Source organism: Pan troglodytes, chromosome 4, assembly GCF_028858775.2.
Source record: "Pan troglodytes isolate AG18354 chromosome 4, NHGRI_mPanTro3-v2.0_pri, whole genome shotgun sequence".
Taxonomy (NCBI): Eukaryota; Metazoa; Chordata; class Mammalia; order Primates; family Hominidae; genus Pan; species Pan troglodytes.
Genome location: NC_072402.2, coordinates 176,161,328 through 176,181,678, shown reverse-complemented (window position 1 = coordinate 176,181,678; position 20,351 = coordinate 176,161,328). Strand labels below are relative to the sequence as shown.

The 20,351-nt window shown below is 46.3% G+C and overlaps 1 protein-coding gene and 1 long non-coding RNA gene across 2 annotated transcripts; both read left to right on the top strand.

The window, feature by feature from the left end:
- Positions 1–3,462: 3,462 nt before the first annotated feature.
- MSANTD5 (Myb/SANT DNA binding domain containing 5) lies at positions 3,463–16,313 on the top strand. Its single transcript, XM_054685349.2, has 5 exons — positions 3,463–3,696; positions 13,192–13,301; positions 14,690–14,774; positions 15,273–15,584; positions 15,924–16,313. Exons 2-5 carry the CDS (start codon positions 13,296–13,298, stop codon positions 16,160–16,162), a joined length of 642 nt encoding a protein of 213 aa, XP_054541324.1. The 5' UTR covers positions 3,463–3,696; positions 13,192–13,295; the 3' UTR covers positions 16,163–16,313.
- A 909-nt stretch (positions 16,314–17,222) lies between these two features.
- On the top strand, positions 17,223–20,053 carry LOC107974765 (uncharacterized). Its single transcript, XR_001717759.3, has 3 exons — positions 17,223–17,476; positions 18,274–18,356; positions 18,797–20,053. It is a non-coding gene; the product is annotated as an uncharacterized LOC107974765 (long non-coding RNA).
- Positions 20,054–20,351: the final 298 nt, after the last annotated feature.

The following is a 20,351-nucleotide window of genomic DNA, read 5'->3' as shown; positions in this document are numbered from 1 at the left end:
TGAGGTTATTTTGTTACAGCAGCCCAAACAAGACATGTGAATTGTTTCATAAACTTAGTGTAGTGTGACAGATCCCCTACCAGGTTACCTAAGGGTTTATATCCACTTCTTGAGCCCTGAAGGCTGGACAGTAAGCAAAGGCTATGGTGCCCAGCCGAGGAGCAAGTGTCCCTGAGAACCCAAACATCCCAGAGTATCTGGGAACACACTAAGCAAACAGTCCAATCACACACGAGGCAAAGAGCCAGAAAACTGGCTTAAAAGCAGCTTAGAGGTGCGAGGTGGTGCAGATCTCCAGAGCTGTCCTGCTGCCGTCCAGGAGAGCCCTGTATGGAAGTCATAATAAACTCATCTGCTCATCAAGCTGGACTTGGCTGAGTCATTCTTTGGTCTCTCGGCTCCTTCCCAGTTTGAGGGGGGACATTACAGTCCCAAGTTTTTCTCATAACAGTAAATATTTTTAACTTTGGAGCAGGTACTATACAAGTTTACAAGTTTTAAAACAGTACAAGTTTTAAGACAGACACAGGCTTTTCTTCAAGAAGCCATGAATTGGGAAGGGGATGGAGTTGGGCTAGCAAATGAGCAAGCAGATTATATTGCAGTTTTTGTTGTTTCAGTAGGCAAATAAGTTATGACAATATGTTTCACTATGAAAATATTGTAAAGATTTGCACAGGATGAAGAAAGAGACTCATGAAGAGAGCCTGGAGACATCAAAGCTTTCCAGGGGCAGTGATGCCTGGGCTATATTTGGGGAGAATAGTAGGAACTCCGAGGGAGACAGAAGCATTCTGATTAAGAGGAAACAGCATGCGCCAAACCACAGGTGGACAATAGGACATTTGGAAAACTTAATTTAGAACTAGTGAGCAGGAAAATGACAAATGTTAAAGCTTGAGTAGAAGGCAGAAGCCAAATCACAAAAGGCCTTATTTGCCAAGCTAAGGAGTTTGGATTTTATGGTAAAATCGGTGGAGTCAAAGATGGTAAGCAAGGGAAATTCCATAGAAGATAAGCGTAGGGGGTTGAAGAAAGCTGATGACTGATGCCACCCAGGAAATCTGGGCTGTTTAAATTCAAGTAATAGGTAAATGAGGGTTCCAACTCAAACAGGGACAGCATTGATGGAGAACAGGAGACAGATAATCATGTATTAGAATAAATAAGGCATGGTTTTCATAGGCAAATAGGTGAGAGTGGCGAGTGAGGAGAAAGCTGACTCACAGGTAGGGTTGCCAAACGTCCTGTATTTAATGATTTTGTCCTGAATCCTGTATTAACTTTGTTAGGATGCCTTAAATGTATTCAGGGTTTCTCCCCTCATTAATGAAAAATCAGCACTTTGAGCTACGGTTCTGCTTCAGTAATTGGCGCTTAAATCGCTTAAGTGGCAATACAAGCTGGAAATCATACCTCCACAAATAAAGATCTGAACCATCTCTTATGTTTTCTCCTATGTGTTTGACTGAGGGAAGGCAAAAGAGGGAAGTGAGAATAAAAGTACTTGTTTTCCGTATTAAAGAAAGGAAAAGACTGTTCTTTTGGCCAAATTCCTAAGTTGTAAAACAATCCCCAATAATTAGATCTTTGGATCAGTACACATGGTCTGAAAAATCAATGATGGCCTCGCTGCCAGTAGCCATGCTTCTGAAATCAACTTCCTGACAGCCTCCAGCTTCTGAATGCCACTTTAGTGCTGCTTCTAGACCACGGTCGGTCAGCAAGTCCCTCCTTCCAGTGACCGTGCTTCTGGAAGTTAGCCAGTCGACAACCGTCTAATTCCAGTGACCACACTAACACGCTTGAAAGTCTAACAGTCCATAAACATCCCTGCCTCTGAAAATTCGCCAGTCCCAGACACTGAGCTGCTTAAAATTTTGGATAAGATCAGCTCTGGCTTTCTTCAGGGATCCTGTTACTGCAAACACAGTTCTCCCTTGCAGGCATGCATCAAGTTCGACTTTTCTGTGTCACATATCAAGTTCAAGTTTATTGTTAGTTTGTAAATTTCCAACCTTTCAATAGTTCAGCCTCAATTTATTGGTAATTATGCTTCACTCTTGTGAGTGAGATGATCGAAATTAGTATTTTCAATTATTGTTATTTTTTATTTTATATTTTGTGTTAAGGATACTTAATATGAGATCTACCCTATTGCCTATTTTCATTTATGTATATTTGAATCAAAATGCAAGTATAAGTTTCATGATTAATTTTTAAAATATTTGGTATCAGAGAAAAGATGTTTTGAAGCTCTTTCTACAGTACACAATTGTTCATTCAGTATTGAACATATTGGAAAGTCAGATATAAGGCAGGATATACTAACAGCTAAGCCTAAGTGATAGATGATTTCCTCAAATAGTGCTAAAGAAACGGATAAAGTAACAAATTTTCCGATGAAAGGAAATTCAGATAAAAATAAAACAACCATAGCAGAAATTGTAATGACTTTCCACACTCAATCTTTTCAGCTCAAATGACCAATGGAAACACACCAAAAGTATTTCCTGGTTCCAAAATTGCAAACGAATTTTCAAGTGCCAGGATAAAATCTGCAGTAATAAAAATGTAATCTTTCTGTTTACTATTAGAGACTATATAAAAGATCTAAAATGTCTCTTTTTACAGTATAACCCCGATGCAAATAATCACAATGAGAATTTTTTTTTTTGCCTCTGCAATGTTTTTCTTTTGAAAACTTGTGCTTATAAAGCTATCTTATCCCTTCTAGATGAGACCTGGGAAATTGAAGCTTTTTGCAGAAACTAAATTGAGTTAATAAGTCAAATTGTATTCCTTTGGTTGATATAATACAAATACAAATTTATGTAGATGTGTAGAAGTGCAAACAATTTTTTTTTTTTTTTTTTTTTTTTTGAGACGGGGTCTCGCATTGTTGCCTGGCCTGGAGTGTAATGGTAAGATCTCGGCTCACTGCAACCTCCGCCTCCCGGGTTCAAGCGATTTTCATGCCTCAGCCACCCAAGTAGCTGGGATTACAGGCACCTGCCACCATGCCCGGCTAATTTTTTTTTTTTTTTTTTTTTTTGTATTTTTAGTAGAGATGGGGTTTGGCCAGACTGGTCTTGAACTCCTGACCTAATGATCCACCCGCCTCGGCCTCCCAAAGTGCTGGGATTACAGGAGTGATCCACCCGCCTCGGCCTCCCAAAGTGCTGGGATTACAGGAGTGAGCCACCGCGCCCCGCCAGAAGTGCAAACAATTGTTATTCAAAATTAAAGCAAAGCCTGGAGTACGCTGTAGAAGGTGTCCTATCCATATTCTGCGTTTCTGCATGATGCTACACAGACAACCTCTGATAGCCATCCTATTGACACTGAAGTCATCATGAAATTGTTCATTTAAACTGTTTAAACTGAGCAGTTAAAGGACTTTTGTGATTCTGTTGTCATTCGATGTTCTTCTATTCTTCTATTCTCTCTTTAATTCTCTAGCACTCAGAAACTTGTTGGAACTCCCAGTTTCAACTACAACATGTAAACGGCTTGGAAGTCATCACCCCTATCCTTATAAGAAAAAGCTAGTCAAGCTGAAAATCAGTGACTTTTATCTTTCTGAGAACTGAAGTCACAACTGTGAAATCTGGAGAGACGGGTGTATCCAGAGACACAGCTGAGATCTGTTTACTTGGAGCCCACTGGAGGCAAAACTGGTCGGAAAACTAACAGGTAATTTTGATGAATTGCTGGAGGTTGAATATGGACTAAACTGAGAATGTGGAACTTCTGGGTCCATAGTCATAACGGGTCCCGCATACCGCCACTGCCATTAGCTCCAGGAATCCCAGCAGATTCCCAAGGTCATGATCTGAGAAATATCCCCTGAGGGCTGTGGCAGAAGAAGGGGAATCATTGTGAAATACACCCAGAGTCTTCTCCATAAAAGCCGACACTCTAGGGAAAAGAGCTTGCCAGAGTCTTATGCTAGCTGGAGGAAGGACATTCCCCACTCTCTCTATCCTTCCTGTCTCACCTAAGGGAGAGGAAACTGACAACATGGCTCAACACTTTGAGGACTCCAGTAGATTGGAATCCTGCAAGCAGGAGAGGGAGGACAGGGCAAGGAGGCAAAGTTATACCACTGGAGAACACTTGAGTAGGTCCCAGCCCTTGGACACACGAGTACTGACAGATTTAACTGGAAGATTATAGAATGCACCCCCTCTGCCACCATCCCAGCAGAGCCGCAGTGCAACAGCGCTGGGTTATAGCAGACAGAGCCACAGACTGTCCCCGAGGAGGACCATTTGGGGAAACTCAGTTACAAGTGGAGACGAAAGCAAGGATACTAGAGGTATTTGAAACCCCTGGCACCTATGGCTAGGCAATTTCTACCAAAATTAATATAAATAAAGGAGCTAATGAAAATGATTACACATCATGAACTTCTGGGATTTATCCCAGAAGTCCAATGTTGGTTCAACATATGAAAATCAACCACATCACATTTAATAGAATGGGTAGGGCGGAATGTGTTTATCTTCAGGCGGAAAAAGCATTTCACAAAATGCAGCTAACTCTACAGTTACACCAAGGTTGGGATTTCAGCACTTCCTCTTTCACTGGAAACTCAGTGAGGTCGAAAAGAATTCAGAAATAATGGATGTTCATTCGTGCAAAATAAGACAACCTCTTTTTTTGTTTTGTTTTGAGACAGAGTCTCGCTCTGTCACTCAGGCTGGAGTGCAGTGGTGTGATCTCGGCTCACTGCAAGCTCTGCCTCCCGGGTTCACGCCTTTCTCCTGCCTCAGCCTCCTGAGTAGCTGGGACTACAGGCGCCCACCACCATGCCCAGCTAAGTTTTTCTATTTTTAGTAGAGATGGGGTTTCACTGTGTTAGCCAGGATGGTCTGGATCTCCTGACCTCGTGATCCTCCCGCCTCGGCCTCCCAAAGTGCTGGGGATTACAGACGTGAGCCACCATGCCCAGCCAAGACAACCTCCTATTTTGCAGCTGGGGATACGGGGCTCAGAATCCTTCCAAATCCTTGTGCAAGTTGAAGGCAGTCACACCCTCACCCAGGTATCCAATCAAACCCTGGATTAGGCGCTGCCCTGAAGGGATTTGGCTGATGCCATCAAAGTCCCAAATCCTTAAGCTAATCATCAGGGAGTACATCTTGGAGGGTGAGATATAAGTTCTCCTTTTTTGCAGGGGAAGACACGGGGACCCAGAGAGAGCAGAGGATGTGCCTGAGCTCACAGAGCAAGTGAAAGTGCTGAGACTCAGTCTCAGACTGTTTCATTGAAAAGCAAGGTCTTAGGCCAGGCGTGGTGGCTCACACCTGTAATCCCATCACTTTGGGAGGCCGAGGCGGGCAGATCACGAGGTCAGGAGATCGAGACCATCCTGGCCAACATGGCAAAACCCCATCTCTACTAAAAATACAGAAAGTAGCCAGGATTGCTTGCGCATGCCTGTAATCCAGCTACTGGGGATGCTGAGGAAGGAGAATTGCTTGAACTTGGGAGGCAGAGGCTGTAGTGAGCCAAGATTGTGCCACTGCACTCCAGCCTGGGTGACAGAGCAAGATTCCGTCTCAAAAAAAAAAAAAAAAGAAAAGAAAGAAGAAAACCAAGGTCTTGATACCCAGCACCCACTGCAAGTCATGGCCTGTTCCTTGACATTGGGGCTGGCTTCTGCCCCCGGGCCTTGTGCTCCCGTCCGGCACAGCGATGGTCACTGCCTGGAAAAGTGCCTGTGGCCCCTCTGTCTCCACTCTCCAGTCTCATCCCCTGTGCCTGCCCCTCCTTCCACGGCTGGGTTAAGAGTGGAAGTTCTCTCTCTGCTCTCAACTTCTGTTTCCTGACACTTTGTTGTTATCCCTAAAATACTATATTCTTTTGTCACTAAAACAGTGACTCCTTATCTGCAAAAGCAACTCTTCCGGTTCTCATCCGTAGCTCAGGGGACACTTCTGACATTTCTGTAGACATCCACAATTTCTGACTTGCTTCCCAAATCTCTTCTGTTGACAACTATTTCTGCCCAGGAACCCTGATATCACTACATACCCATTTGTTTTAGTCCATTTGGGCTACTACAGTGTAATTCCACAAACTGGCTACGTTATAAAAACAGAAATGTATTTCTCACATTGCGGAGGTTGGGAAGTCCAAGAGGAGGCTGTGGTAGATTTGGTGTCTGGTGAGGGCCCACTTTCTGGCTTATAGAAGGTGCCTTCTAGCTCCTTCTTCAGGTGGTGAAGGGGGAATCAAGCTCTCTTTGGACTCCTGTAAGGATCCTAACCCTATGCAGGAGGGCTCCACCCTCATGACTCAGCTAGTCTTAATCACCTCCCGGGGGCCTCGTCCCCTCACACCATCACATTAGGCCATGGGGTTTCAACACATGAATTTTGGGGGTACGCAAGCATTCACATGTGACACACTTAATTCTCAATTACTTTTGTCCAATGACTTCATTCCTCCCAGATCCCCTTGAATTGCAAAACTGTGGCTGTGTGAATTATTTGGGATTGGTATTGAAATAACTGGTGATTTTCTTTTAAAACTTTTTTGGGGTATATAAGTGATAATTTACTACATTCATATATTTGGTAAAAATTAGATCAGTATAATTGGGATATCAATCACCTTAAATATTTGTCATTTCTTTTTTTTTTTTTTTTTTGAGACGGAGTCTTGCTCTGTCCCCCAGGCTGGAGTGCAGTGGCGTGATCTTGGCTCACTGCAACGTCTGCCTCCTGGGTTCAAGCAATTCTCCTGCCTCAGCCTCCTGAGTAGCTGGGACTATGGGCACGTGCCACCATGCCCAGCTAATTTTTGTATTTTTAGTAGAGACGGGGTTTCACCATGTTGGCCAGAATGGTCTCGATCTCCTGACCTTGTGATCCACCTGCCTTAGCCTCCCAAAGTGCTGGAATTACAGGTGTGAGCCACTGCGCCCGGCCAAATATTTGTCTTTTCTTTATGTTCGAGACTGTCAAATTACTCTCTCGTAGCTATTTTGAAATATACAATAGATTATTGTAAACTATAGTCACCCTACTGATCTATCAAACACTAGGTCTTATTTCTTTATCGAACTGTATATTTGTACCCATTAATCAACCTCTCTTCTCTCATAATGTTGAAAATAGAAGCAGCTCCAAGCCGTGGTGAAATCCACTCCCTTTATAGGCATATACTGGACCATTAGGCTTGAAAGTCGCAGGCTTTGCCCTAGAGAGGGGCCCTAGAAAGAATCCTGGGCTAGAATGGAGGACCCAGTCTCCTCAGGATTTTCTCTCCTGTGTTCCAGCTCACACTTATGAAGGGAGTGACTCATGCAAGCCAAGCGCATCACGCTGTGGAGCAGGCCAAGCCCAAGCACCCTGACACGGGACCCTGCCCGTGGGCGCCCTCCGCACACCTGCGCACAGGGCTTGCCATGGGAGCGTGCCCACGCCTCGCTCCTGCTGCTCCTCAGCAACGGGTGGACAAAGCAGCAGCCCTGAGGACCTGGCCTGGCCTCTCCTGTTCTGAGTGGACATGGCCTCTCCCTCAAGGCTGAGATCCAGACAGGAACATGATGTCCTCATGGAATCTGTTCTCTCGGGTGCTCTCTCGTGTGTCTTTGGCGTGGGAAAGGCTGGGCTCTGTCTGCACGGTGGAATCGCCCTGTGTGTTTGTCTCCGTGATTGCTCTCTTCTCTGGCCTGTCTCTCACCTACTACTTCAGATCCTCTTCACACCATTTAGGGGAAAATTGACATGGGCCAGGCACAGTGGCTCACATCTGTAATCCCAGCACTTTGGGAGGCTGAGGCGGACAGATCACGAGGTCAGGAGTTCGAGACCAGCCTGGCCAATATGGTGAAACCCCATCTCTACTAAAAAATACAAAAATTAGCCGGGCGTGGTCGCAAGCACCTGTAATCCCAGCTACTCGGGAGGCTGAGGCAGAAGAATTGCTTGAACCCAAGAGGCAGAGGTTGCAGTGAGCTGAGATGGTGCCACTGCACTCCAGTCTGAGCAACAGAGAGAGACTCTGTCTTGAAAAAAAAGAAAAATTGGCTGGGTGCGGTGGCTCACACCTGTATTCCCAGCCCTTTGGGAGGGCGAGGCAGGCGGATCATGAGGTCAGGAGGTCGAGACCAGCCTGGCCAATATGGTGAAAGCCCGTCTCTACTAAAAATACAAAAATTAGCTGGGCGTGGTGGCGGGTGCCTGTAGTCCCAGTTATTTGGGAGGCTGAGGCCGAAGAATCGCCTGAACCCAGGAGGCGGAGGTTGCAGTGAGCCAAGACAGTGCCACTGCACTCCAGCCTGGGTGACAGAGAGAGACTCCATGTCAAAAAAAAAAAAGAAAAGAAAGAAAAATTGCCACGTATTCTCTGCCAGCATTTCTTTCAAACTCCCTTGTTGCATAATACTTCATTGCTCTTAGATCGATTTCCCTTTGTCACTAGGGAACCTGAAAAGACTCCATTTCGATGTGCAAATAAAATACTTCCTTGGTACATCAGAAACTACCACTGGCTCACCCTGTCCCATTTCTTTTTTTTTTTTTTTTTTTTTTTTTTAGTTAATCCAGGGAAGTTCTTTGCAATTTTTATTATTTTAAAAAATATTCGGCCGGGCGCAGTGGCTCATGCCTGTAATCCCAGGACTTTGGGAGGCCGAGGCGGGTGGATCACCTGAGGTCGGAAGTTTGAGACCAGCCTGACCAACATGGAGAAACCCTGTTTCTACTAAAAATACAAAATTAGCTGGGCGTGGTGGTGCATGCTTGTAATCCCAGCTACTCAGGAGGCTGAGGTTGAACCCGGGAGGCAGAGGTTCCAGTAGGCCAAGAACACACCATTGAACTCCAGCCTGGACAAAAAGAGCAAAACTCCATCTCAAAAAATATATATTTTTAAAATAATAAATATATATTTATACATATATAATATATAGATATATTTATATATTTAAATATATATATATTTTTGAGATGAAGTTTCACTCTTGTCACCCAGGCTGGAGTGCAGTGGCGCAATCTTGTCTCACTGCAACCTCTGCCTCCCAGGTTCAAGAGATTCTCCTACCTCAGCCTCCCACGTAGCCGGGATTACCTGCATGCACCACCATACCTGACTAATTAAAAATATATATTTTTTAAATTAATCCAGGGAAACCTGTCCAGTGTCTGACCTGTGCAGACCTTCCTTCACATAGGCACACCCCATTACTTTCAGTCACTTTCCCCCAGTATTCGACCTTGTTGCCCTTCTAGTTTCCAAAAATCCAGCCAAAATTAATCATATATTAATTTTTTACACTGAAACATTGAAACAGTATCCCCTAGATTAGATGATTTTCCCAAATATTTAAAACTGAACACCCAGCTGGGCATCGTGGCTCACGCATGTAATCCCAGCACTTTGGGAGGCCGAGGAGGGCAGATCACGAGGTCAAGAGTTGGAGACCATCCTGGCTAACACAGTGAAACCCCGTCTCTACTAAAAAAATACAAAAAAAATTAGCCACGCGTGGTGGTGGGCGCCTGTAGTCCCAGATACTTGGGAGGCTGAGGCAAGAGAATGGCGTGAACCTGGGAGGCAGAGCTTGCAGTGAGCCGAGATCGCGCCACTGCACTCCAGCCTCGGCGACAGAGCGAGACTCCGTCTCAAAAACAAACAAACAAACAAACAAACAAAAAACTGAACACCCATGTTTCCTCACCCTTGAAAAGACAAGCAGCCCTGAAAATGTGTGAAAACCATTTCTTTTAAAGTCATACTCTCCTGTCTAATCTCAAAGCTCAAGAAGTCTTTCCTAAATCAGGTCCCAATCTCCTGCTCTAGGCCCCAGAGATTCTGTGGCACTTACGTCTGTTGTCAGAAATAAAAAGGTCCCTGGCCTTCGGAGCCTCTCCAGGCTCAGCCTCTCCAAGCTCAGCCTCTCAACCCGGATTCTGCATCAGGCCCACCTGGGACCCTCTGAGCTCCTCGTGCTCGGGAGCAACCTGGATGGTCACACTGGAATCTCTGAGAAGGGACTCTCAGGATGGTCACACTCTCTCGGGAGTGCTAGCCTGAAGCCTGGGCAGTTCTAGTCTAATCTAATCTCCCACCTCCCAGGGGCCCAGTGAGGTGGGGCAGGACCAAGGTGGCCCCTGGACTCAGTGTAGTTCATGGCAAAGCCCATGATACTCCTTTAAGGCAAAGAGCTCATGCCAGACTAGCGTTAGAATCACCAGAGGACTTTTCTCCACAGTGACCAGCCCAGGATAACTAAATTTGAATGATTGGAATTGGCCTTTGAGAAAGCCTTCCAGCTGATTCCATTGTAGAGTCAGGGCTGGGAAGCTGTCCTATCACGGGATTCACCTGTAGACAAGATCCACAATTTCACTGAACGCGTAGGCCAGTGGAAGAGCTAGACTTGACCAGGGAGTTGTGTTGAAATGTACTGTGTCCAAGTTGAGGACAGCATGGCGAGGCAGCACCTGTGAGGAGTGCCAGGGATGGAGACGGCCCCCACGCCCAGGGCGACGGGGGCCTGCAGGAGGAGCGGGCCTGATGGGTGACTGGTGATGGGAGCAGAGCAACGAGCAGAAGCAGCAAAGGCCCCGAGGCCACACGGTGCCCAGTGTGTTCAGGAAATGGGAGAAGCCTGGAGCCTGGACAGACAGAGAAAATCAGCTTGATCTGAAGCTGCCCCAGGGCCATGGAATGAAGGATGTCTGTGCTGAAAAGCCACAGAAACAGGCTTGGTGCATATACCGAGGACAAGATAAGCAGGGTCCCCATTAGAAGCCACAGAAACAGGCTTGGTGCATATACCGAGGACAAGATAAGCAGGGTCCCCATTAGAAGCCACAGAAACAGGCTTGGTGCATATACCGAGGACAAGATAAGCAGGGTCCCCATTAGAAGCCACAGAAACAGGCTTGGTGCATATACCGAGGACAAGATAAGCAGGGTCCCCATTAGAAGCCACAGAAACAGGCTTGGTGCATATACCGAGGACAAGATAAGCAGGGTCCCCATTAGAAGCCACAGAAACAGGCTTGGTGCATATACCGAGGACAAGATAAGCAGGGTCTCCATTAGAATGCAACAGCTGTTGTCCATAGAAGTAACCTTGATGCCTGCACTATTTTAATTTCAGCATGAATAAAAAGTCAGTTAATGGTACTTATTTAGAAAATAAGGTATCAGGCTGGTTGCGGTGGCTCAAGCCTGTAATCCCAGCATTTTCGGAGGCCAAGGTGGGTGGATCACCTGAGGCCGGGAGTTCAAGACCAGCCTAGCCAACATGGTGAAACCCTTCTCTACTAGAAATACGAAAATAAGCCAGGTGTGGTGGCACACGCCTGTCATCCCAGCTACTTGGGAGGCTGAGGCAGGAGAATTGCTTGAAGCCAAGAGGCAGAGGTTGCATCACTGTACTCCAGCTTGGGTGAGAGAGTGAGACTCTATCAGAAAAAAAAAAAAGAAGGAAAGAAAATAGGCTATCAGTAATTTCTGATTGAGAAGAAGCTGTCACTGAGAAGATAAAGAATTCAGGAATTATTTCTGCATTTCTGTTTTTGAAACAGCCTGGATACAGTTGCCATTTATGGCAGGGCAGAAACCCTGAAGATGAGTTGAATGGGAGGTGATGCTGGGGGTGAACACGCTGAGTGCAGGCTCCTGCTAGATGCAGGGCTGAGGTGCCTAAAGTTTCTGTTTGCCTCCAGCAAGACAGAGGGCTCGCGCCTGGGGAAGAAGACGGTGTTCATTAACATTTGGGGGAGAGGAAGGAATAACTTGGTCAGATTTTTGTCTCAGATGGTCCCTGAGGCAGAGTGGGGGTGTATTGGACAGGCCCAAAGTGGGAAGCACAGAGAAGAGTTTCCTGGCCATATGGGCATCAGGAAATGGAGGCCTGAAATCTGTCTGTGGAAATGAAGAGACAGTGGTATTTTTAGATGACACGGAAAGAAGCAAAGATTAGTCTTAAGCCACATGGAGTTTGTTCTGACTTAAGGTACCACTAGGCCCAGCATGGTGGCTCACACCTGCAGTCTCAGCATTTTGGGAGGCCGAGGCAGGAGTATTGCTTGAAATGAAGAGTTCACAACCAGCCTGAGCAACGTAGTGAGACCCTGTCTCTACAAAAAAAAAAAAAAAAAAAGGCCAAGCATGGTGGCACAAGCACCTGCAGTAATCCTAGCTACCTGCGAGGCTGAGGCAGTAGGATCACTTGAGCCCAGGAGTTTGAGGCTGCAGTGAGCCATGATCATGCCGCTGCACCCCAGCCTGGGCAGCAGAGCAAGACCCTACCTCTAAAAATAAAAAATGGGTAGAAATAAAGTACCATTCACTGTAAAGCCCCCTTCCCTGTCTTCTCAGACGCTATCATGAGCTAAAAGCTGTGAATCTTAGGATTGTGCTGAGTGGAGTGGAATCAATCCCAAGAGTTAAGATTTGTTCTGAGGGGCATCCCTAATCCTGGACTGCATCTGAGATTCTGAAGCCAAAAAGCAACCTAGGAGTTGCCTCCCTCACATGCTGGGCACTCAGCACCCTCCTTCTCCATCCCCACCGTCACTTACTTGCCCAAACTATTAACCACCCTCCAATATCCCTCTGCTTCCTCATTTCTGTATATGTAAATCTCAAGTCTGTCCTCTTGTAAAGAGAAAGCTCTGTTCGCCTCTCTCTTCCCTACCCTAAACTCCTTTTTAATCTAAGCTTCTCATAGAGGTTCCCACATCCATAACTGCCATCCATGCCATCCATTCACCCTCAACCAGCTGAAGCCTAGTCTCTTCCCCTAATCCTTACATCGCAATTAATCCTCAGAGGTGAAACCCTAAGGACAAAGCTGACCATTCAGCACGAACTCAGGGGGAAGCGGTAATTTATCTATAGGAATGTAACAACCCATCCCTTTGCATTTGGAGATGCTGGTCTCAGAGACCCTTAGAACCCCTGCCGAGTTGATCTCCAATTTCCCTGTTGCAGTTATTCAGTCAAATTCTAGTCTGGATGAAGGGATTTTGTGGATGTGATTAAAGTACTAAATTAGTTTATCTTTAGTTAATCCAAAGTCTCCAGGTTGGGTGGGTCTAACCCAATCACATTGAAGATATTTAAACATGTCCGATCTGCACTGGCTTCAGAGACCTCCAGAAGCCGACAGAAGCAAGCACATTTCCACACGCGGGTTCCTCCTGACTCTCCTAGGTTCCATTGGAGGAGAGTAAGTGCCAGTGTTCCGCCAACTCAGGAACTGACCAGACCCTGCAGGCACAGTGAGAAGACTCCCGGGAGAAAACTCAGGAGTGAAAATGGAGGTAAGTTGAAGGGAGCCCGCTTGCTGTTTCGTGGGAGGATGGCTGGGGTTGGCTTTCATTTCAGTTCACAAGAATTTTTGCAGCCATTGAAATGTGTGCTGTTCCTTTTTATTTTTATTTATTTATTTTTTTGAGACAGATTCTTTCTCTGTCCCCCAGGCTGGAGTGCAGTGGCACGATCCCGGCTCACTGCAAGCTCTGCCTCCCGGGTTCACCCCATTCTCTTGCCTCAGCCTCCCGAGTAGCTGGGACTACAGGTGCCCACCACCATGCCCGGCTAATTTTTTGTATTTTTAGTAGAGACGGGGTTTCACCGTGTTAGCCAGGATGGTCTCGATCTCCTGACCTCGTGATCCGCCCGCCTCGGCCTCCCAAAGTGCTGGGATTACAGGCGTGAGCCACCTTATCCTCTAAGGCACCCGCTTCCTCTGTATGTTCAGCCACAGGCAGCCTTTGGAATTAGATTGATGCTTTGGGGGATCGTTTTGAATCTTTGTTGGTATGGGAAGAAACTTCAGTCTGTGGGTAATTTGACCCCACTGCTGAGGCGCTACTCTCCTAGCACTCTCTTCAAAGCCCCTTGGACTAGGCAGACTTTTTACTCCAGCTGCGGAGACTCAGATTCTTCACCGCCCAGAGTGACCCCAGGAACTTTCCAGCCTGCTCCTTTCTCGCGGTGTTTTCCCAACCCAGGCAGTTTCCTCTCATTCATGCTCTGATCTGCTTGGACAGGGGACTTCCCAGTAGATCCACAGAGCTCTCTCTGCTTCCCTCTCTCCACCCTCTCCCCAGTACTGCTTCTGTGTCCTGTACTTGCCACTGTGAGGTCCAGCAGACTCTCCCCAAGTTCTCAACTCAGGAGAACACACGCTCTGCTTGATTTCCCTCTCCCTGCTCCCAGCCTGAAATTCCGTGCGGGTTTGAGCTGGGTACTTGCAGGAGCCCCAACCCTTGTTTCCTGCCTTCACTCCACTGTCCCATGCGCCCTTGTCCAGTGTCTAAAACCACTGGGTTCATATTGTTCATCTGGCAGTTTACTTTTTAAATACAAGGGGGGCTGGTCGCAGTGGCTCACGCCTGTAATCCCAGCACTTTGGGAGGCCAAGACAGGCGGATCACTTGAGGTCAGGGGTTTGAGACCAGCCTGACTAACAAGGTGAAACACCGTCTCTACTAAAAAAACACCAAATATTAGCCAGGTGTGGTGGTGCGTGCCTGTAATCCCAGCTACTTGGGAGGCTGAAGCAGGAGAATCACTTGAACCCAGGAGGCAGAAGTTGCAGTGAGCTGAGATCATGCCACTGCACTCCAGCCTGGCGACAGAGCAAGACTGTCTCAAAAAAAAAGAGAGAGATTCTAATATGTATTTATCTTTTTTTTTTTATTAGAAAGTAATACTTCCCACTGAAACTACCATAAACATCCAGAAAATGGAGGAGGAAAATGCAGCCCAGGGATCAGAAAAGCCCTCAGGTACAGTGTCCTCAGAGTCTTACATGTCGTAGAGAAAATTTTCCAGCCCACCTCCATCTTCTCGAGTCTGATACGCTCATCCAAGCCCCAAGAGGGGGCATCTCAGGGGATTCCAGGGCTGCCCTCAGCATCCCCTAAGCTCCCTGCCCACAGCTCAGGTGACAGTAAAAGGCCCCACAGGGATGGGATGTGAGTCCCACATCAGGGGAGCACTCTCAGGCAGCAAATATGCCATCACACCCTGTCAGTAGCCTCTGAAACATTTTAAGGAACTTGAGCAAGACCCAGGCTCTCAGATGTTTCCTTGCCTGTCCCAGTGACTGGATGTGTCAGGCATCAGGACTCAGGCAGATGCTGAATCTCTCACTTCTCATTTAAGGTCCTATTATCTCCCATAACTGAATAAAGTCAAGTTTGGACCTGTCTATGTAGAGGCAGGATCCTGCACATGTGCAGGTGAGTTATGCCAAGTACATCCATATTCCTCTTTCCTTCCAGTCCAGTCAGTTAAACCTTGGAGTGACCAGGAAATCCGGAGTTTCCTGCAAGAATGGGAATTTCTCGAACGTGAGGTGTACAGGGTGAAGAAGAAGTATCACATAGTATCAAAAGCAATTGCTCAGCGTCTCAAGCAGAGGGGTATCAACAAGAGCTGGAAGGAATGTCTCCAGATGCTAATAAGCTTGCAGGACTTATACTTCACTATTCAGGAGGCCAACCAGAGGCCAAGGTGCCAACCCTTGCCATGTCCTTATGGCGAGGCCCTGCACAGGATTCTGGGGTACAGATGGAAGATCAGCGTCTTCTCAGGTTCGTGTCTTTTGTGTTCATCTCCATGGTCTAGTGAGTGCCATTGTCTTCCCCCACCCCACCCCCACCATCCTTGTGCCCTGAGTAGAGCAAAGAATGATGGGACAGGCCCCTGCCCAGAGTCCCTCGACACACAGCACAGGGGACTTGCTGCTCTGATGGGCTGCCTGCCTCTATTTTTCCTTTTTATTCTTCTCCAAAGTAATAATTCTGAGGACTTTGTTCGTGGACTTGTTCAGAATGGACATGGCCCTGGGGCTGGGTGAGGTCACAAGCAAGGATTCAGGTACAGGGTGGGTGATGGCTTCATGAGCCCTCCATGTGTCTTCTCTCTCTCAGGTCCTCCCTGTGCAGATGTGGTTAACCTCGCACCTCCCGAGCACCTGCCCCAGGCCTATGGCGTTCCCATAGTCTTCCAGGAGCCGATGTGGGCCCCAACACCTGTGATCTATGTGGAAAATCCTCAGGTACCCGGATGGGAGCCCTGGAACATGAATGGTCATGTTCCATATATGTATCCTGCTTTGCCCCCGGCAGCCCCAGGCCCCCTGACACAGTGGGCCATCTCTACTGACTGATCCAGGTCTTGAAGACATTTAGAATCCGGATCCTGATTCATCAGAAAGACTGAAAAACAGCACAATCTGTGTGTGTTAGTGCATGACTCCTTCCTCTCCTCACCTGGTGCAATGAGAATAAATGTGAAATAAATGAATGACCGTGACCTCATCCCTTTCTGGCTTGTGCTTGTGGCTTGGGTTGAACCTCTAATTGTAGAAAGACCATGGGACAGGGAGGGAGCTCAGCCCCCCAGTGATCTTGGACCCGTCCTTTCATTCCTGCATCATGCTTCCTGCATGGAAGCTCCTTTGTAGTAAGGGATAACTTTTACCCCAGAGGTAACTGCTCAATCCTGCCTTCATTTCCTGGCTGTGTGATCATAGAATCTTTTTTTTTTTTTTTTTTTTGAGATGGAGTCTCACTTGGTTGCCCAGGCTGGAGTGCAGTGGCATGATCTCGGCTCACTGCAACCTCTGCCTCCTGGATTCAAGCAATTCTCTGCCTCAGCCTCTTGAATAGCTGGGATTACAGGCGCCCGCCACCATGCCCAGCTAATTTTTGTATTTTTAGTAGAAATGGAGTTTCACCATCTTGGCCAGGCTGGTCTTGAACTCCTGACCTCAGGTGATCCACTCGCCTTGGCCTCCCAAAGTGCTGGGATTACAGGTGTGAGCCACTGCGCCCAGCCAGAACTTTTATTTCATGTTTCTGAGCCTCCAGATCCTCGTATTAAAATTAAAGCTGATATCTTACTTCAGGAGATAGTTTCTGGATAAAAACACATAGGTGGCATAATCACTGTGTGTTAAGTTCATTTTTCCACATTTGTGGGTGGTCTCATTGAGAGGTGAAGCCAGCTGGGCTTCTGGGTCGGGTGGGGACTTGGAGAACTTTTCTGACTAGCTAGAGGATTGTAAATGCACCAATCAGCACTCTGTGTCTAGCTAGAGGATTGTAAATGCACCAGTCAGCATTCTGTAAAAATGGACCAATCAGCACTCTGTAAAATAGACCAATCAGCAGGACATGGGCGGGGGCAAATAAGGGAATAAAAGCTGGCCACCAGCGCCAGCAGATGCAAGGTGCTCAGGTCCTCTTTCGTGCTGTGGGAGGTTTGTTCTTTCTTTGCTCTTCACAATAAATTCTTGCTGCTGCTCACCCTTTGGGTCTGCACCACCTTTAAGAGCTGTAACCCTCGCGGTGAAGGTACGTGGCTTCATTGTTGAAGTCAGTGAGACCAAGAACCCACTGGAAGGCAGAAACTCCGGACATATCTGAAGGAACAGACTCCGGCCACACTATCTTTAAGAGCTGTGACACTCACCGCGAAGGTACATGGCTTCATTCTTGAAGTCAGTGAGACCAAGAACCCACCAGAAAGAATAAATTCCGGACACATTATTATATTTTTTTGAGACGGAGTCTCACTATTGTCCCAGTTTGGAGTATGGTGGCACAATCTTGGCTCACCACAACCTCCGCCACCTGGGTTCAAGCAGTTCTCCTGCCTCAGCCTCTCAAGTAGCTGGGATTACAGGCATGCGCCACCATGTCTGGTTAATTTTGTATTTTTTAGTAGAGACGGGGTTTCTCTATGTTGGTCAGGCTGGTCTCAAACTCCCGACCTCAGGTGATCCGCCCGCCTCAGCCTCCCAAAGTGCTGGGATTACAGACATGAGCTACGAACCCAGCCCGTGGTCTTGTTTTTTAAGGAAACATTATTTTGAGATAATTATAGTTCTACGTGCTGTTGTAACAAGTAGTACAGAGGGACTCCAGAGAGATCCCTTAGGCCCTATGTCCCGGTCCCTCCAGCGGTAACAGCTCAGAAAACACAGTATCATAACCAGGATATTGACATCGATACAGTCAAGAGAGTCACCAAAAGAAACCCTCTCACTGCCCTTTATGAGGGACATGCACGTCCCTCCCGCCCTCAGCCCCTCCTTAACTCCTGGCAACCGCTGAAATACACTTCCTTTTTATAAGTTTGTTATTTCAACAATGTTATATAAATGGAATTGTACGGTATGTAGCCTTTTGGGAATAGCTTTTTTCAGTTACTCATTAGAGATTCCTCCAGGTTGTTGCATGAATCAATTGTTAATTCCTTTTTCTTGCCATGTAGTGTTCCGCTGTGTGGATGTAGAAGAAGCTGTTGAACCCTTCGCCCAGTGGATGACATCCGGGATGTTTCCAGTTTGGACTATTGTGAGTAAAGCTGTTATAATCCTCCAGATACAGGTTTTGTGTAACCACAAGACTTCCTTTGGGATAAATACCCAGGGGTACAATTTCTGGGTGTATAATAATTGCATGTTTAATTTTTTTTTTTTTTTTGAGATGGAGTCTTGCTCTGTCATCCAGGCTAGAGTGCAGCGGTGCAATCTCAGCTCACTGCAACCTCTGTCCCTGGGTTTCAAGCAACTCTCCTGCCTCAGCCTCCCCAATAGCTGGGATTACAGGCGCCTGCCACCATGCCTAGCTAATTTTTGTATTTTTAGTAGAGAGAGGGTTTCACCATATTGGCCAGGCTTGTCTCGAACTCTTGAGCTCAGGTGGTCCACCCACCTCGGCCTCCCAAAGTGCTGGGATTACAGGCATGAGCCACAGCGCCTGGCCTAATTTTTTTTTTTTTTTTTTTTTTTTAGAAACTGCCAAACTCTTTACCAGATGGCCGTGTCATTCTACATCCCCACCAGCAATGTATGAGTGAACCAGTTTCTCCATATCCTCGCCAGCATTTTGTTTTGTCACTATTCATTAAAAGGCGAATAGAATGGCCTTCAGAGTGTCCATCGCAGAGGGCCTGAGCAGAGCTTAGAATGATGGGACTGGCCTCTGCCCAGGGCCCCTCTGCACAGCATGACAAAGCGGTGATATCTACTTATGGCTTCCATTTTCAGTTCCCTGGCGGCTGATGATACGGAGCATGTTGTATGCCTATTTGCCATCTGCATATCCTCTGCAGTGACATGACTCTTCATGGTTTTGGCCATTTTCTAATTGGATTTTTGTTTTTACTGTTATTATTTGAGAGTTTTTAAAAATATATTCTAGATATTTGTTTTATGGGATATGGGTGTTGCAGATACTTTCTCCCTGTTTGTAGCTTGTCTTTTCATGCCCTTCTTATGGGCTTTCACAGAGAAAAGACTTTGTGAGGTACAATTTACCAACATTTTAATGGGTAGTGCTTTGGGTGTCAAATCTAAGAACCCTTTGGTTAGTCCTAGATCCTGAAGACTTTTTCCTATATTTTTCTTTTTCTTTTTTTTTTTTTTTTTTGAGATGGAGTCTTGCTCTGTCTCCCAGGCTGGAGTGGTGCAGTGGCGTGATCTCGGCTCACTGCAAGCTCTGCCTCCCGGGTTCACGCCATTCTCCTGCCTCAGCCTCCCGAGTAGCTGGGACTACATGCGCCCGCCACCACGCCTGGCTAATTTTTTGTATTTTTAGTAGAGACGGGGTTTCGCCGTGTTAGCCTGGATGGTCTTGACCTCCTGACCTCGTGATCCACCTGCCTCGGCCTCCCAAAGTGCTGGGATTACAGGCTTGAGCCACTGTGCCCGGCTGACTTTTTCCTATATTTTTCTTAAAGTTTTATAGTTTTACGTTGTGCATTTAAGTCCCTGGTACATTTGAGTTAAATTGTGATTAAGGTTTGTGAAGTTTAGGTTAAGGTTCATTTTGTGTGTATGTGCCTGTGAATGTCCAGTTGCTCTTCTCTGAAGAGGCTGTCTTTTCTGCGTTGAATTTCTTTTGCATTTTTGTAACAAATTAGGTGGGCATATTTGTGTGGTTCTTGTCATGGGTTCTCTACCTTTTTCCATTGGTCTGCACTCTGCTAATATCACACACCCTTGTTTACTATAGCTGTATAAGTTATTAAATCATATAAATTAATTCTTCCTACTTTGTTCTTTGATTGATTTTTCAAACATTGAACCAGCCTTATATCTCTGGAGTACATCAATTGTCCATCATATAATTTTTCATCTATTATTGACGTATTAGTAATGTTTTATTAATGATTTCTGCATCAGTATTCAAGAAAGATGCTGTTTTACAGTTTTGTTGTACTGTCTTTTTCTGGTTTTGGTATCAGGATAATACTAGCTTCATAAAGTCCATTTGCAAGTGAAATAAGCTAGCCACAGGAAGACAAATACTGCATGTTCTCACTTATATTTGGAATCTAAAATAGTC

What these genes read in the sequence shown, in the direction of transcription:
- MSANTD5 (XM_054685349.2), top strand. An exon ending in GGGATCAGAAAAGCCCTCAG is followed by an intron (nt 14,775 to 15,272) that starts GTACAGTGTCCT and finishes CTTTCCTTCCAG; the next exon opens with TCCAGTCAGTTAAACCTTGG. An exon ending in GAAGATCAGCGTCTTCTCAG is followed by an intron (nt 15,585 to 15,923) that starts GTTCGTGTCTTT and finishes TCTCTCTCTCAG; the next exon opens with GTCCTCCCTGTGCAGATGTG.